The sequence below is a fragment of the Anoplophora glabripennis genome, unplaced genomic scaffold (assembly GCF_000390285.2).
Source record: "Anoplophora glabripennis isolate ALB-LARVAE unplaced genomic scaffold, Agla_2.0 scaffold51, whole genome shotgun sequence".
Lineage (NCBI taxonomy): Eukaryota > Metazoa > Arthropoda > Insecta > Coleoptera > Cerambycidae > Anoplophora > Anoplophora glabripennis.
Window position 1 is genome coordinate 1,424,558 of NW_019416324.1, and position 18,938 is coordinate 1,443,495.

Sequence of the window (18,938 nt, forward strand, 5' to 3'; positions counted from 1 at the left end):
GGATAACTAAAGCACATCATGTATTTAGAGAGATGAGTTAACCAAAATTGGACGTTGCTAGTTCAGTACACCGTACGCTGTCAAAAATTCAGTCCTTGCGGTCTTTGGGGTTGAAAATTGGACTGTTTGGGATTATTCAGTTTTTGTCCATAACTAAAGAACTTTTCTATCACCGTCTCAGAGGGGCAAATCTGCTCAGATTAGTTTTCTTTGATAACTAAAGTAACTTTCGTAGATAATAAAAATACACGAAATAACTTCGCAATTAAGAAAGATGCATTTGAAACCTTCAAAATTATTTTTAGCTGTGACATATTACTTTAGACAAGTACTTAGTTAGTAATAATTAATAAATAATTGAATGTTAATATATGTTAGAATGGAATCAAATAATATTTTTTCAGTTTATGTTTCCCGCTATAAAATATCATTATTTTTGTCACATTTATTTAATGGTAAACATAATTATTGCAAATAAAACTTATTTAACTTGAGGCAATAAAATTCCCGCCTTGTTCAGGGTAGTACTTCAGCAATATTGTTCCCAAGATGACAATTCCCGTCCTGGAGCATCACAACCCCTGTAAAGCTCGCCTGGAGCGCCCATGTCAACACTTTGCGCTATGCTCGAAGATTTAAAAGGCAAATTTACGGTTTGACTTTTTTGTTGTACACTTACTTTACGGTACGCTGAACGCTTTATTTACTCAAAGTGTGTTTTATTGAGATTCCGATCTGGGATTTGGCGGGAGCGTTCCCATTTCTGGAGGAATAAGAATAACCCGAATGGTAATAGAAAATGTAGCGGAATCATCGGTAAACCGAAAATTGATTCTCGCCGAGGGAATAGTTGTGGTGGAAGCGTGCTGGGGGTACATATGTCTCCTTTTTAAGAAACAAAGACGTTGGAGGTGCTAGATAAAATGAAATAAATGTGCTTGGGAGCACTTCTGTTAGAATATGCGATCTGCAGAATAATAGGATTCCGCTCCCTCTCACAAACTCAAGCACAAGCCTAAGACTTTGTGAGTAGATTGATCAGTAAAGGAATTACATTATTTGCGATGTATTTTAATTTTCTATTTATTGTGGGAAGAATATTCCAGTAAAAGTGTGTTTCTAAACGTACCTAATGTAATGTAAGCGTAATGTGTACCTAAGCGGGACACCTTGTATATTCTTATCGGCCACATTAATTGCCTAAAGGGATGCACAAAACTACACTTTACAACGACGTAGTGTTTAAATATGAGAAAAATCGCCGTTTATAGACCTATGACAAACGTAATAAATTAAATTCCGACGTTTCCAATGAATTTGCGACTAGCAAGAAAATGAGAATGTTAAACTCTGGCTAAATCAATAGAAACGTCTTTGAAATGTTCTGGAAGAGACGTTGCGGAAACGCAAGCAACTAAAGTTTGAACAGGCAGACATGCACCTTCTTCTGTAACAGACTTTTTGCTTTAAATGGGAAATAGAAAAGTTGGCTGTGTCCACACAAACTATCCAGGTTTACTTAACGGGGGATGTTTGTGTATGAGACCGATTCGAAAGTTTAAGTAATTAAGGGATATTTTTGTACGCGAACTTTCGGAAATATCTTTTCTGGGTGTTGATTTTGATTAAGATTTTTTTATCGGAGACCAAATGCTAATTATCCATGAAATTATTCTATAGGTACCAGCTAAAATAATTAATATACAGGATGCTTCAGGACTGATAGGCCAAATCTAAAATTAATTATCCAAGTTGCTTCTTAAAGATGACCATGCGACTCTTTTTTAAAGAAAAAATTTCCATATTCGCATATCCGTGGTCAGTACTTCTTTATACGAGATAAATTTAGTGTATTTTCCCCTTCCTGTAGCTGTAAATCTGCTGCATCTTCGGTTACTTACGCGTGGATTCCCTCCAAGACCGTTCATTTCAATTTTCTGTTCAAACAAGGAGCGCAAAGAATAAAATGGAGACAAATTAACTTGATCCCGCTTAAGAGAGGTTCGGGATGCCTTGTTGTATAATACTTTTCCGGGGCGGTTAATTTTAACCAATCCCCTGAAACCTTTCAGTAATAATTTATTACGGCAATAAGCTAAATGATGAGGTAGCACTGATGATATATGTTCTGCCCGAACTATATGACCTCTATTTTGTTGATACATCGGACGTATAATTTGTAAAGTATGTCACGTCAGTCGCCCAGAAAATGGCTTGATAAATTCGTAACAAGGAAATTGATACGTTCCCGGAAAATGTTACACAGCTAATGGTGGCAAATAAGCGTATATCTCTTCAAGGGTGCTACCTAAAAAAAGATAATTTGTACAGTACATTTTAGAATTTATATTAGTCTGCATTAGTTAGTATTATAAAGCTTAAAATGTTCTAATCAAGGGAGCTTTCAAATCTTTTACTGTATAAGGTAAATAATATAACAAAAATATGCGAACATGTTGAGAACTGCTGGAGTTGAGAAGGAATGAGACGTCGCATTCTCACCTCATACATTATAAACCAGGAAATTAGCCCGAAAATAAACATTTCATGCATAATTCTTCGGTCAGGCTGATTTTTTGTGAGCAGATAGTAAAAATAGTGTACAGTGTCGCCCAATGTGTGTGGGCGACATTGTTTAAAAGTTGATCAAACATGCCGTTTCAGTAGAAATTCGCATTTTTAGACTGTAACTTTTTTTATTATTCTACACAATTTTTACTATCTGCTCACAAAAAATCAGCCTGACCGAAGAATTATATATTTCCTGGCCTAATTACAGTAAGTTTCCGATGTTGCCACTTCTTTGGTAAACGAATTAAAAAATCATGCACAAAATCTTGTCGTTTTTTAACAGTACTTCTTCAAGGTCATTGACTTTTATTTCTAGGCAAAATTTATGAAGCTAAATTACTTAAGTAAAGTTCGTAAATAACAACGTCTACTATCACATCTCACTTATCAGACAAAAATGTAGCCCTTCCTTAAACTATTAACAGCCCACATTCATTTATTTTATTAACTCGTCTTTATATAGACCTCGTTAGTTTCACTACTAATTTCTCAACCTATTACGTCTCACCAGTTACCACTCGTGTTATTGTAGACCTTCCCATTCCGAGGGTTGACAAAAGGACAACTAAAGAGCCTCCAGGGGACCCATTCCTTACGTCCGCAATAGTCTTTCCACAGCTCGAAACCAAGGGAAACTACATCTGTGCTCGTTCGAGTGAGCCGGGAAATCTTGCCGTATATTTACGAGTTGTCTCATTCAAATATTAAATTCGGATTATTAAAACGTAGTTTAGCTCAAGCGTGTAAGCGCAGATCTTGGCGAAATGATGTAGATGTGGTACCGTGTAAGGGCAAAGGTAAATTTTAATTTTCACGTCGCTGTGCAGCTGTACCTTTGATATCGAAACTGAAAGTCTCTTGTAAATTGTACTCACATCCTCCGTAGATTAAGACCATATCTGCTAGTTCTTGACCAGAAAACATTTTACACGCTGGCTAAGGATTACAGCCACACGACGCACGTGCACAAGGTGCACAGGATCGGCTTAAATGTATGGTTAATTTTCTTAATTAATTTTCTCGAAAGCAGTGGCATTTAGACCATCAGTTATTTGATAAAAGTTGCTCATTTTCGTGCCCACAATAATCCGTTTCAACAAACACGTCTTCTTCACAAAAAATGTTTCTTATTTCTTTGTAACTGATACTCTTTTATACATCTCAAATAGGAATGGTACTATAAATATTACATTATCCCTCCTAGCGAAAATTCAAAACGATTTTTTCCGTTTCTTCCACTACCGCCTACGAGATGTCACACAAAGTATCACCCGAGTACAACTTATCCTTCTGGGAAGACCTCCACAATAAAACTTCTATTCGGGCGAAACGAAATAAAAATTCCTTGTTGCGAATCCTTGAACTTCCGTGTATTCGAAGTCTGGAACTCGCTTTAAAGTTGGTATCGCAGCTTGCTTGACGTCGCTATATTCATACGCCTACAAGGTACGATAGCTGCGAGTAACAGGTTGAGCGTAAACTTTTCCGAAATCACTTTGTAAGGCCGGTGCAAGTGCGGCGCACAGAGAATTCTCATCGAAAAAGTAATACGTATTCGACGGATCCTATTATATAATGTAAATTTCACTCGATTAAAAGGGTGGATTGAAGCTAAGCCCTTGGGAAATTCTGCCGCAAATATCTTTATTACAGGGGGAGAGCAGTTTGTTATTAATGAATTGCCTTTATATTAGTCAAATGCTAGTTTTGGATTTATGGAAATAACGATGCTTCGACGTGATTTTGATACGCTGGTATGTAGCTGAGACAATCACCCATACACCGAGCAAGAAAAATGGTAGCCCTAGGTCTAGGAATTTCCTACATGGCGGCGCAAATAAGTAAACAGGGAATCAATATAGAGAGTAGCACAAAGAAATCAGGAAGGAGACACATTAATAAGAACTAGAAGCAATCAGAGCGAGTTTTAAAAATAGTCATTTGGAAAAAATAGTATAAGCTAGGTATAAGTTCTTTGAAACAAATGTAAATGTTGCAAACTTCGTATTATTTTTACAAAGATTGTAAATTAACAAAATTAATAACAATAATTGGTATCAAAAGTACAAAGAAAAGAATATTAAATCAGTAAGAAAATAAACAGAATAAAAATTCAGCTAAACTAATAGTTTGTTTGTGGGAATAACTCGCTTCTGTGAACACAGCAGTCTACGATCCATTAAAAAAAGAAGTACAAAGTAACAAAATGTTTTATTAATTTGCATTTCCCACGCGTATAAAATTTAGGCGCCCAACGTGGGCCAGTTGAAATTAAAAATAATTCAAAATAACAAAAAAATTCTAATTTTTATAACAAATAAAGTTTCGGTAATTGAGGAAAACTGTAAAACAAATACAAAACTTGTGTTTGCATCCCGTTCTATAGACCTCAATTGGTTAATTGTAATTTTTCTACAGCAGCGTAAAATAAAATGGCCCTGAATATTCTGTTAGTACATACTTTCTTCTACGTTACATATACATACATTATATATAAGCCTCTTTACCTTTTGAAACTTTTGTTCACAAAGAACTAACAGAATAAATGACTTTTTAACATAGATGCAACACAGAGCCTGACTTTGAACAATACAATAGAGATATATTTAGACATAACTGCTAGTAGATGCACATAAATGATATATTCAGGTTTCAGAATTATGTAGAATGTTGAACAGCAAATATAATAAGCCTTGTTAGCTACGTAATATTAAATATGCAAGGCATCCGAAAGCATTTTGAACGAAAGGTTGAATATTACCTTTGTTACAGGAACAATTTATTCAATAAATTATTTATCTAGTCAACACAGTTGAATTACTTATGAAACTTTTAGATAAAATATTATTTTTTTAGCTTTTATGTCATCTATTAAATAATTAAAATATGCTTTGTCAATCAGTGTTACCTACTGTGTTGCTGCGGTTAGTTTATTGTAGTTGTAAATCAATATGCATGAAAACTAGACCGACAAGGAACTTTTCTTTTTTGTACCCATAACAATGAGCGTATAACTCAGATAACATCAAAAACAAAACATTTGTAATACTGCTAGGACAATTTTTGAACTTCCATAGGTTGATAAACAATGAAAATTGTAATGTATTTCTAATATCAAAATAATACATATAATCTTTCCGTTGTTGCTTGATGTCGATTAGTGTATATGAAATGGTAGAATACATTAGAAGCTAATGCATATGGCTATCAGTCAATGATTGCAAACCATGTCATACCTTTGTAATTTACGAAACTATAAATTGTTAATTATATCCTGTACACTGTCACAAAGATAGATCTAAGTGTATAGAATCATGTTTTGAAATGCCAATAAATGTGATATTTTGTGAGTTCTATGATACTTTATTTACTATAAAAACCTATTTTTTTATTGAAAAGGAAATATTACTCTCATTACGCTTATTTGCAGTACTGAAAGTTTTCATATAATTAGCCGATTACTGGTAAATAAATCCAAGTTCATTCAATTTTGAAAAAATTGAAGAATAATTCACACAAGCAGAAGTCTTTGAAGAAGTTCAGGGAACAATTGTACTTTTAGCTGATGCGGTAAAGTCTAACGACGCATACGGGAAGGAATTATTCTACTTTGAGAATAAAAGAAAAAAGAGCAAACAACAATTACTGAGCTTAGTCTTCAATGTCTTATCGGTATACACGATAATCTGTTAAGATAGATTATATCATACATACTCAATACATCACAGTGTATTAAAATTAACTATCACTCATCATCCTCGGAGCTGCTACGGCAGGTGTGCCACAAGGTTGACATCTTAGCCCACTTCCGTGCTCCTTATTTATAAATGATATTGAGTGTTGGTTTTTGTATTCTATATATTCTATTTTGGCTCGTGATTTAAAAATGAATCGTAACTTTTCTAGTTTACACAATCTTATTGATTTTAGAAAAGATTTATCTTGATTATACTTCATTAAAGGGGTAAAGCCCAATAATTCCAGTTATCTGAAAGGTCTAGGTACACTTTTAGACTCTAAACTAGCATTTTATGCGCGTATTGAAGTTATTGTTAGGGAACTGTACCTTAATATACGTTTCATAACCTGAAACACGAAATTTGTTATAAATCTGCTCTTTCCTATTGTTTTTGTAATTCTGTTATTGTTGTTAAAGTTCTATTGCGTTACCCTAACTGCAAATAAATAAAGAAACGCTAAAATTATTAACATGACAATGCACAAGTTGTCAATAAATTTATTTTTACTAAGAAGTTTTATATAGCGATAAAAGAATATCTTTTATTTGAAGTGTCATCAAAAGCGTAATCAACCCCCTTCACAAATTTTACCCTTCGAGCTTAGAGTCGACAGTTCTCCCAACTTCTCGGAGATCCACAAATGTATCCACAAGTAGTGTTTATGTTTCCCAGTTCTCAAGAAACAGAAAACTTCGGAACTGTATAAAACAATAATCTTTAGCAAACATTACGCCCGGAATCCCCCCCGTTCAACCGACTTTTATTCCAACTTAATTTTGTTACGTCGAAACGACGCGGGAACTCAAAAGTTTCCTTATTCAAAGGGGGCTATTATCGGCTTTCATAATCATCAGCCTGGTAATTCCAGGAATTGTATGGAATAAAAGCACTTGACGTTTATGGAATTTGCTTTCAATGTAACTTCTCTATATACATGTCTAAGTTCCGCAAAGTGGAAATATTGGGAGGGCAAGTGCGGGATTGGATCTCGAAAGTTATTTTGGGAGGCGCCCTTGTTTTAATAAATTTCTAGAGGTTAAAATTAGAAAAACACACAGTTTAATTTTTCAGCTTCAGCAGACCCCAATCCAAGTGTGGTGGTGTTTTTATGAGGGCGAGTTGCTAATAGTTATTTAAACCATAAAGAAGGTCTTACCTAATTTAATTACTAATTACCTTACCTCCTGCATTGCCTTAGGCATTGCAGGAGCATGCTGTTCTGATGCGCTATCAAGCAGGTAGATGTTACAACCAACCAGTCGGCAAGAATACCCTTTCTATGTTTCCTAATAAGATTGCGCAATTTTTGAAACAAGAACATCCTGAAACAGATACAGGCCATTCATTCCGAAGAACATCGGCAACGTTACTGGCTAATACAGCAGATATGGTGGGTGGAAATCAGCCACAAGTGCAGAAAGTTATGTTGCTGACAGCTTAAGTAACAAAAATAAAATAGCCAACAGAAACACCCAGGTATTGCAAGAAAATTCGCACTTTACCATTTATGTTGAGAGCCCTGGATAATTCGACTAGAATAATTTTCTCAAGACACGAGTGTGTACACAAAGCTTATAACCTTCCCAGCTATACGAAATAATTCGTTTTTAGCTCAACTTAAGGCGCTATAAAAAGGTGAAGACGTCTAGACCTGTGGTAAATCGAGTTCGAGTTTATTCCACATATTTACTTTTTTTACTCGATTACAATGTAATGAACATCATGTGCCTATAAAATGAAGTAAAACAACGTACGTTATTAATTCTCTTAAAAATGCCTGTGCATTTATGAACAGAATCAATTTCATGGAATTAAACGTAATTTAGTGTATTTGCTCTCACTGCTATTTCGTTTTTTTTTTTTATTATTGCAGTAAATGCAACACTTAATTTAGAACGCAGCAAAGTCAGAATTACCAAAGTTTACTTTCCGGTTTAAAATTGGAACTAGTTTCAACAATCAGAGAGGAATACGGCTCAACGCCACCCCTGTTTTGGTTGGCTGACGATCCCATCGACTGACTAATTTCCCGCTCAATGATTGCTGGGAATCTTTGATGTTCTAATTACTCCGGAAAATTACTTGTGTCAGACGCTCGCATCGAACTGAGCTCTAGGGGATAACCGCCCGTCTTCCTCTCATATTTATGTTCTGCAACTATTCCATACTTTAATCTGTAAATATTTGTTCTAGACAGATGCAAAGGTGTTTCCCGGGTCGGTACTCTGGAATTATTTGGCTTCCATAAAGGCTTGTTGGCAGACGTCGCGGGAATTTTGCAAATTAAGTTGAATCTTGTAGAACTATTTAAGCTTAAGGGCTACTGACATTTTATGAAGAAGAATAGCACTAATAACTTAAAGTTGCTATTATTAATATAAAACTATATTGTCGTCGTCGTTCATCGTGACTAGAAGATCTTTTTAAGACTACACAAATCATTTTACAGCTTACATGCACATATTACTCAACAAATTTTGCGTAATAGTTGACATATGGGTTTGACATTCCAAAAATTGTTACATGAAGTTATACAAAAACATTAAGTTTTTATTCCACTTATACTCGTAAGTATTGACTAAACAATATGATACACTTTAGTTTCAGTCTTAGTTTATTACATGAATTACACTTATAAGTGCAACTCCTTTCTGCGTCGATCAACTTGTCAAAAATTCCAAAAATTTCTTCAAACTTATGCTCCATTATGACATATGACTTTACAAACATATACTTTATTGTACTTTCTAACTTTTCTATGATATATTGGTGCATTTTTCAACCTGTTTCGTTCAAAATTTACATTCTTTGCATTATTTTGAATATTAATTATCTTATTCCCAGTATTCCACATCCTTGTTGTCAATTGTCTCTATTTTATGTGAATATGTCAAAATTCAAAATTTTGGTTTCATTTTAAGTTTATTTTTCGTTTCAAATAAAAACATCATAACAATATGTACTCATATAAAGGAATACAACATAAATATTCCGTCTCTGGCTATTGAAGTGCTAACCATTAGAGTGGACGTTCAATCACATTCCTTGATGGGTCCGCAGCAGTCCTATATTAAAGTCCGCCTGTAAACAATTGCCCTGCCTGGATTTGGCAACACGACAGTGAAATTTTATAAATAATGTTAACTTTCAACGAAATATCTTGTATTTTTGTCTTGTATTAAAGGTATTTCCACAATTTTGATTTTATTTCAGATGTTTACTACATCGTTATATGAGAATCAAAATAAATTCCTGTCATTTATTACCAATTACCTTGCATTTTATTTATCTCCAATTAATATACAAAACATGACTGATTCAACGGACAAGTAAATAATTTGCTTTTTATTGCGAAAAACAACTCGCATTTAATCTTCAGTAAACGAGGACCCTGCTTGGAATGAACTAAACGTGGATAATTGGACGTTATTGTGAAGTAAATTTTTATATTAAATAATAAGGATGCTCCTCACTCGAACCGAGAGAGGGATCTTATCGTTCCCCTCCACCTTACGTTTTTTAAGCGCTCTCCGCGAAAACGAAGCTATAAATTTTCCCCATTGAACCGGCTTCAGTTTTGCTATTGACAGTAAGAAGAGGTCTCCAGGCGGTGTTTGTATAGAGTTTATTACGTTATAAGGGGAGATCAGAAAGCTTATAAGATAAAGCCATCTACAAAATACAAACAAACCCACATCGTGTTCTTAATTAAGGGTGGGATCGGGCTTGTTCTGTTTTCATCTTTCCTGCGCCCTTCCCTCTACTCAAATATACATACACGCCGCTAATGGCCCTTTAAGTGCATGCACCTAGGGCGAGATACATACATAAGTATCTACTTGAATGAATGTTAGGTGATAGTCACGTTAAAAACTTACTTAAGAAATTAATCTCTGTGCAGAGATCGTATTTTGACAGTGCACTGACGGATTGAAACTGTGCTGCGACCATATAGATTTTTACCATTTGGAAAAAGGCAGTTTTCTATATGGACAAGCAGTAATAAAAATATATAGCTTTCTAAACAGATAAAACAGTGTATTATTTTGACACTGGATAATTCTAATACGGCTGCAACACAATCAATGCACAGTCCTTTAAATAAAATCGGTGTTGGTATTGGTTAAAGCGAATTTTATTAAAGATTCATACGTATTCTTTATGACAGAGCATTGCCTGTGCTGGGACAGCATTTTCACTGTGCACTGGCCGATTTAAACTGTGCCAGGGCCCCATGTACAGACATATCATGCCAAGGAAGTAATTTTACTGTAAATGCAACTTTTTTTTTAACACCAGACCGAGACTCTATTTTCACTGTGCACTGACTGTGCTGGAACCGTATATACAGATACCAATACAAGAGTGATGATTTTACACATTATTTTACATAGGTGCAACGTCTAAGCAAGAATGTTATTTTTTAAAAACTATTTGATTCTAAACAGTTAAAATAGAGTGCTGCTTAAACATTAGATAGCAATACGGTCAATGCACAGTCCTGTAAGTAAAACCAACGTTTGGTTAAAGCGAACTTTATTAAAGATTCATACGTATTTTTTATGACAGAGCATTGTCTGTGCTGGGAGAGCATTTTCACTGTGCACTGGCCGATTTAAACTGTGTCAAGACCGCATATGACTTCGGGAAATTTGATATACATTTAAAAAGAGGCTTATAACCGTTACAAAATAAGAATTTTCTAGCACTGTGCGCTGTGTTTTGGGATTGTGTATGTACTGTTCCCTGACCGTGTTGACTGTACTGCGGCTAGAGTACACATCCAAAAAATACGAAGCATTTCATAAGTAAGGATATGTTGGGGCATTTTCAGTAATATACGACTTTGGGTTTTGGACAACCCTACATCTGATTGTAGATCCTGCGATTCCAGAGTACAAAACCGCAAACCGTATTTATGTGTAGTCCCCCATCCAGTCCAAACAACGAAATAACATAGCCATACAGGTTTGTAATAGGAACTATATTACATGTCCCGCAATATCAGACTCGCGTACCCATGAAGTTCACATACACGAAATTATTGTCAGCGCTGTGATGTCGACAAAGGCATGCATGTCGGCCGCATGCAAACATGCTCCTTATTCGCGACGTTCTGATCATTAATTAGAGCAAGTATGGAGTTATAGCATGGTGGTAATGTTTCAATTGGAGAGGACGCATCTGCGAATTTACATATAACGCCGATCGTCGATCACAGGGCGCAGATATCGGTGCATTAGTGTTACGTTTTAGTGGAAAACGGCGCCACAGCAAAGCTTGTGATGTAACGAGGACTTTGTAGTATTGTTGGAATGAAATTTCACACCCCAGATATTTGGCTTCACTCTTTTAACTAATGCAGATAGATCCATTAGCTAATGACGTTGTGGGAAACACTACTCTGCGAACTGAAGCTCCGAGCAGCATCACAGCTTAAACATGTCATTATAATCATATTAATTAGGTTTATTAATTTATATTTTCAAAAATTATTTAAGCTGCTAACCATTTAAAGACAAGCCAAGCCAAATTCTAACCACCGAAACACGAATTTGTCTGTAAAATTATATCCCGATTAAGCCTTGTTACAGATCTGGTTAAATAGCATATCCGAGGGTCAAAAGCAGATTTTCTGGTCCTATTTAAAGCAGGCCAGGTTTTCGTTCTCCTTTTCTGTCCTACAACGCAAACCCTGGATCGAATCTTGCAAATCCCGACCTTTCGTTTATCGTAATATTGCCCGTAAGGCTGCCTAAAAGTTGTTTTAACTTCCTCCAGAATTTATAACCTAACTCAGTTTAATATCTCTGGATACTCTTCCAAGTGTGAGGTGAACGACCTATAGAGAAATTTGATGGTCTACAATCTAACAATGTACCAGTAGGAACAAACTATGGACTATGTTAAAAATAATTCGTATGAATAAAAGTCAGAAGAGTAAAATAGTCAATACACAGGATCTACAATAGGTAAAGATATGAAGGTACAAAAAAAATCTCTAATAAAAATAAAAAACCTTGAATTCTCTGAATAAATTCATAAATATGCATAGTAGATATAACGAAACAAGCCCAATCTCTCCCTAGATATCTCAGTACAAGATTTGGACTACTAGTCTTGTTCCATGACATAGACATTATGCTATGTTAATGATTGAATTTTAATTTATGATTTTATTTAGTTGGGCGCCATAAATTTTAATTTTTAAACTTTTGAGAATTTTTTATTTTAAAATACTGACTTTCTGCATGTTCTAATCAGCATGATCTTTATATATTTAGTGTTAAGGAATATTCATCTCCAGACAGGGCGAACTCGAGGCACTCTGTATATCGGCGTTTTGTAAACAAACGCCGGATAACCAAAACAAACGGAGATCAAGCGTTCGGGCGACACCCGGTGAAGAGGCATAAGATAGGATTATTCAGATATGAATGTTTGAAGCGTTCACATACAGTNTTAGATTCTATTAATTTTTCTGAGTACTTTGATACCTTTAACCTATCTCTACGTTAACTCTTAAACTTTCAGCAAATCTTACTTAATTTTGAGAATTTTGACTAAATTATGCTTTACAGCTTGATTTTCTGCCTGTAGATTTATTCATTGTCTTCAAAATTAACCTTCTTTCACTTTTTTAACAGTCCTTTCCTATTTATGCAGCTTAACGATTGAAGGGTTTTTAGGTCTACCGATTCATAGAAAACTTTACATCACCTGTAATAATACGAGTCCTTGCCAACGCTGCTGCAGCAATCTCCTGCTTTTTAATATCGCGAGATGTCAGGTATCTGAAATTTATAAAATCTGGCTCGACCCAGATAATTCCCGCGTTTATCTTATCCAGTATATTAATATCTGTCTGGATCTATTCAACCCTCGAGTGCGATTTTGTCACAATAGATTATTATAGAGACGTCCTCCGTTCCAAATTGTAGTATTATTTATCTGCGGGAAAATGACAGTTATTATACTAGCCCCGTTGTGTGGATGGAATATTACGGTCTGACGATAACAATATCGAAATTTTACCTACTAGTCGATTAACAATCCTCATTAATTATTGGACTAAATGGTGGTGCGGTGTCTGGTTGCAAACGCGATAACGAATGTGGGGATATAGTTGTTAATGATCTCCCTGATAGGTTATACGTGGATCGTCATAGGTTCGTAACAGTTTTAATTGCTTGCTATGGACCAAACAGAAATAGTGGTGTTACATACTGCATCAGTTGCGTTTTCTTCCCATCGACGTTCACACAATAATAATTATGTTTGTGGACCAACCCTTGTAATCTACTTGTTAATTAATATTACAACTGGCTACAACTAACTAATCAAATTGTTTGGGGCTACCAAATGTGTCGATTGCTTTTCGAAATCTAAGAGGAATCCTCCTGTAACTCTGTAACTGTAGAATTTATAAAAAAATGGTTACATACACCAAAGCTCAGTGTAATATCTTAAATCGTTTTCGAAATATTTAGAAAAACAGGAATTTTTAAAATTTTACATCTATCAGAAAAACCGCGTAAGGATAAATAGTAGCTCAAGCAAACAACCATTATTTGAAACTCTCAAAGTTCAACAACATCTAAAATCGATAAAACACATCTAATTATAAATTTACAGTCGAGTCAGTGTCGCTCACCTTTATGTTTGTATGATAAATTTTCATCCCCGTCATCTATTATTCGCTCTTCTCTTTATTCAAGTTTTCTAGAACTCCGGGAAGTTTTTAAGGAGACGAAGTAGTTCGTCGGGAGTTTAATGAAATACGAAGCTGTTATATAATCTCATTGCCAGAATTTGACGTTTAAAATAAACTATGAAGGGAGGCACTAAAGCAAACTGGTGCTGCTCGTTTCGACAAGCTGTGGGGCTGTCGTATGAGCTATGATTACACAGGGTGTTGAAAAAATTAAAATAATTTTAAAATCAAACAGTACACACAAAATTATGTGAGAAAAAATAACATCTTTAGTTATAAAAACAAATACAACATTCTTAAAAAGAAGTTTGTTGCATAACGCAGCGTTTCTAAAACGTTTCTTAATTGAATATACCTAGTGTGTATAAATTTTGTTGCAAAACGAGCAATATTATTAAAATGGAACATGCCCAATTACTATTACGGAGCTCATCTAGAATAATAAACTCGGCCAATTTAATTCTACGGTGCTGTAGTGCATATTAAGTACAAAATTAGTTCTCGTAACATAAGTTTTCGCTCTACACAAAATTCCACTATTATATTTCACGCCACTTTGTTTTTTGGATCATTAACTCATTTCGGTTAGTTCCACCATTGGCTTCTTGTTGTTAACGAGGATGCAACGCGGGTAGGGTTGGGGTTGAACCAAATCAGCTTATAATTACCTGTAATTATTTCCCTGATAGAGCTGTTAAGGGGAGCATTCAGAATACTAATTATTGCTCAACATCCCGGTAATACGGAGTCGGCCCGGTAGATAATTTAAATTATATTCTTGGTGAACTAGTTGGCCACGTATAGTCAATGTTAAAAGTTGAAGATTCCTTAATTGAAAATTATAATTTAGTCTAATATCAGGTTAATTTCATTAAAAAGACCCAATTGTTGATGAAAGTCAAATGATCTGCTCCAAATGAAGAAAAATAGGAGGTTTGATCAAAAAGTGATTTTTAGGCAGCTGTCAGGCTTAGTATGTGTTCGGCTTATTCCCCGGACATGCCCCTGTGATTTTTTACTATTTCTCTCAAAAGAGTACTCAAAGGACAACGGTTTTCGATAATAGAAAAGATAAAGGCAAAATCTATCAGTGTTTCTCAAACTGGAAACTACGTTCACATAAATGTATAATACGACAAGGAGATTACTTTGAAGGGAATGAGATAAAAATTGAAGATGAAACATAATTTCTGAGAAAATTAACAAGTCCCGTTGCTTTTTGATCGAACCTAGTATTCTGTTCAAACGACAATTTCATAACTGCAGTAAAAAAATAAAATCAAGGATGCTGAAGTTCCAAAAAATTATTAAGATATACAGGGTGTTTTTTTTTAAACGGGCTGCAACATTGAAAAGTTCGTTTTATTTAAAAAATAAATGTAAAAAATATAAAATTTATAAAAAAATAAAACAGTTTTAAAAAAACTCATATTATAACAATATTATAAGAATTTCACCTTAACGGATATTTTGTAATGTTTTATAACAATTTGTCACACTGTCATTTGCCCACGGCCAACTTATTATCATATGCATTTTTTTAAAACTATTTTTGTTATTAAATGGTAAATATCTCAGAAATTAATGATTTTAGTTAAAGGGAATGCTTTATAAAAATGAAAGAACATAAAGTGCATTTTCAGTTTTTAACATAAAATACAGGGTGATTTATTTAAAAGAATTGAGAAAATTATGTGCTCGAGTTTTGGCTCGCCCTATATTCAACTCTTGCAATAATAAAGAAATAGCACTTTCTCGCCGTACCAATATCAAAAAGTTATGCCTGCAAAAAATTGTCTGCCAATTTTCTCTAGACATTGAGCGAGCAATTCTACGACGGAAATTGGTAAATACTTATCAATAAATAGTTACTATGAGTTTTACTAATTATTCTATTATTTATTTACAAATTCTTCTTTAGAGTAATTCATTTCACTATTATCACTGTCGTTTTTCTATTAAACCTTATGTGAATCTAAAATTTTCCAGATTATTCTTTGACAGGAGCCTACTACGTTATTTTACATAATAAGCTATTTGTAAACTTCGCATTTTTTCATAGAAATGAGATTTCATGAAAAACTAATGAATTTTGGTATAGGAATGGGTATAGCAAAGTTGTAGAGAATTTAATTCTGCATCTCATGGTATGAAAATATACAGGGTGTTGCATTAAAAAAATTCTAGATTTTTCAATTGGCAATTTTGACATGATATTTTAGTCACCCTGTATAACGCAGGCCAGTTTTTGAAGCATGATTCGGAAGAGTCGTCCTTACTAAACATCTGATAAAAAACTGGGCTTAGTAGCTATTAGTATAACCTGTCAGTATCAGAAAATGTAAGCAGCCAATATCGACTAGAACCTTTCAAGCGAGATATCTCAAAAACTGTGAATATTTGAATAGAACTATTCTACACAAAGTACCCTTTATTTTTGATGTAGAATCCGAAATAAATATAAAAAATGAGTGTATTTAAAAAACCAAAGTTGGTGTCTGACCAGGAAAAGTGGAACACCCTGTATAGTTGAATTTATTTTTAATTTCTACATTCCAAGAAATGTGGCAACACAGTAAAAAGAAAAATTCATGTATTCCTCATTTTAACATAGATATTGGACTTTCCCGCACTAGTGGGACACGCTGTATATATACTTGTATATGTATAAAAACGTTTAAAATAAATATTAATAAACATAAATTAATAAGTATTAAACACTTAAACACTACACAAACACACGTATAAAAAACTGGCGAAAACCAGAAGACTCGATTTATGTTTGATTTAATTTTCATACTGATTGCATGTAACGGGAATAAATACAACCTCGAATGGAAATTACAATGTCGGACCAGCTTGGAAGTAGAGTATGTATTTAATTCTGTCAATATTACATCAGCAGATGTCGAACGATCGATCTCTTCAGATTAAGATATTTTTTATCGCCGCCATGAATAAGTTTCGCTGAAACAAGGGTAGAAACATACCTAATGATGCGATCTATAATGTATCCTACCATCCAACCAAATTAAGATATATTATTTAGATTTTAATACGCTATATTTTAAAAACCAATAGCTTTAGACCCTCAGTTGTCCTATCTGGTCTAAAATGACCAAAATAACAATATAAAAACTTTGATTTGATTTATGAAAATTTAAATTCCTTTCAGACAAATCAGGAAATTTCAAATATCACAATTTTATTGTAATTCAAAAGTTAATATGTTTTTATCAAAGCTGCCAACATTAAAGTACCAACAATTTAATCAAGCTGGAAATAAAATAATAACTTCTACAACGCAAGGAACTGAAAACTGTAATATATAAAAGATAACATTCTGCAGCACAAAGCATTGCTCTTTAGTATATTACTCTGAATACTTATTACAAACTAAATCATTGTACAAAGCAATAACTTTCTGCTGTATTTTTTTTCCAGAATACGTAAGACGTATTTCTCCCTAGGCCAACTTTCGATTTGAGTGAGGCAAGAACAAGCACAATCTGGGATAATGGGCTCTTATAGCTCGAGCAAATACAGGTCGTTAAAAATAGCTACAACAATTAAAGCACCTTTTCGAACCCGTAACACGAAAGGGGAGGTATTTGTATTAATTACTACACAATATTTACCGGGGGCGAACTTTTATCGTTATTGCGTCACGTATGTAAACTACATGAGCGTACAACCGCAAAAAAAAACTAAATTAAGGCCGGAGTTTTAGCCGTTGAATCAAATTAAACTTCCGGGATAAACTCTCAACCGATAAATTGTGTCAAAGGAATAAAATTAAATTTATTAATTGAAAATGTACACAGGGTGAAGAAGGTTTAAGCAACTAACGAAAGGTGGTTCTGGTGTAATAAATTGTGGATACTTACAAAAATATAAAAACCATTGAAGCATTTTTCACGTGTCCTCATTATGGTCGAATATGATAGGCCGACAGATTCCCTCGCTGGGCGACGGTCCTGGCTGCTGACAGGACAATCCAGGCTCGCAAGTTCCGCTAAATCCTAGATCGCCCCCGCAAGGCTCGCCCTCTGTCTTCGCGCACTCCTGGCAACATCTGCAAGGATCAAAAGAAAAATTATTTACAGTTTTGTCCATAAATCTCGCGTGGTATGAGAGAAGTATTCATTCATTCATTTTAGGAAAATTTTACTTTTTCAACTCGTCTTTTTCTTAAAAAATAATAAAGAATTAAGTTTTTTTTTAGTAAAGCCAGCTTAAATGATTTATTTGTGTGTAGATATTGCCTTCAATATGTTTAAGGAAAATTCTCATCTAATTTTATCACTTTATTCCCAAATCCAGTTTATTATTAATTTAATAATTTAATAAATTCATTGTTAATTTCTTATTATGTTACTAATTACATAAATTACATTTAAATACACTAGTGGAAAAAATTAAGGGGCCAAAAAAAATATAAATTTTCAGCGATTTTTCAAATGGCTGTATCTTTGATAAAATTGGCCGTATTGGAGTAAAAAAAAAGCATTTTGAAGCTTGAAGTTTCTAATTTTTGGATCTTGCAAAAAAAATTTTTTCAAGTGAGTATCGCGCAATCTTAATGAATATCATGAAAAAAATGTTTTCGAAATTTTTTTCGATCTTATTTTTGGTGTACGGACTTGAAAAAAATTTTTCCAACTTAACCACCTTATGTATTAGATAGGTTGTTCATTTAGCTTCAATTTCTTTTTTTTTTTGGTCTTGATACGACCATTTCTCGCTGAGCTATCGGACTTTGAATGAAAATGGATCATTTTCTCTTTGTTCATCGATATCTCAGAAACCAATGGTTGCACAGAAAATCGACGGTGGGTTTCAGAAACTTGAATGAATTCTCTACAAGGTCCTGGCACGGTTTTTTAGAAAAAAAACCGATCCTTAACATGACT

At 34.1% G+C, this 18,938-nt stretch overlaps 1 protein-coding gene across 1 annotated transcript in view; it reads right to left on the bottom strand.

Moving 5' to 3' along the window:
* The window catches only part of LOC108907646 (venom protein 302), an 86,977-nt gene that overhangs the window by 9,271 nt on the left and 58,768 nt on the right, over positions 1-18,938 (bottom strand). Inside the window, exon 2 of the mRNA XM_018711401.1 lies at positions 17,913-18,100. Coding sequence (XP_018566917.1) covers positions 17,941-18,100 — 160 coding nt within the window. The 3' untranslated portion in view covers positions 17,913-17,940. The remainder of the gene's footprint in view (positions 1-17,912; positions 18,101-18,938) is intronic.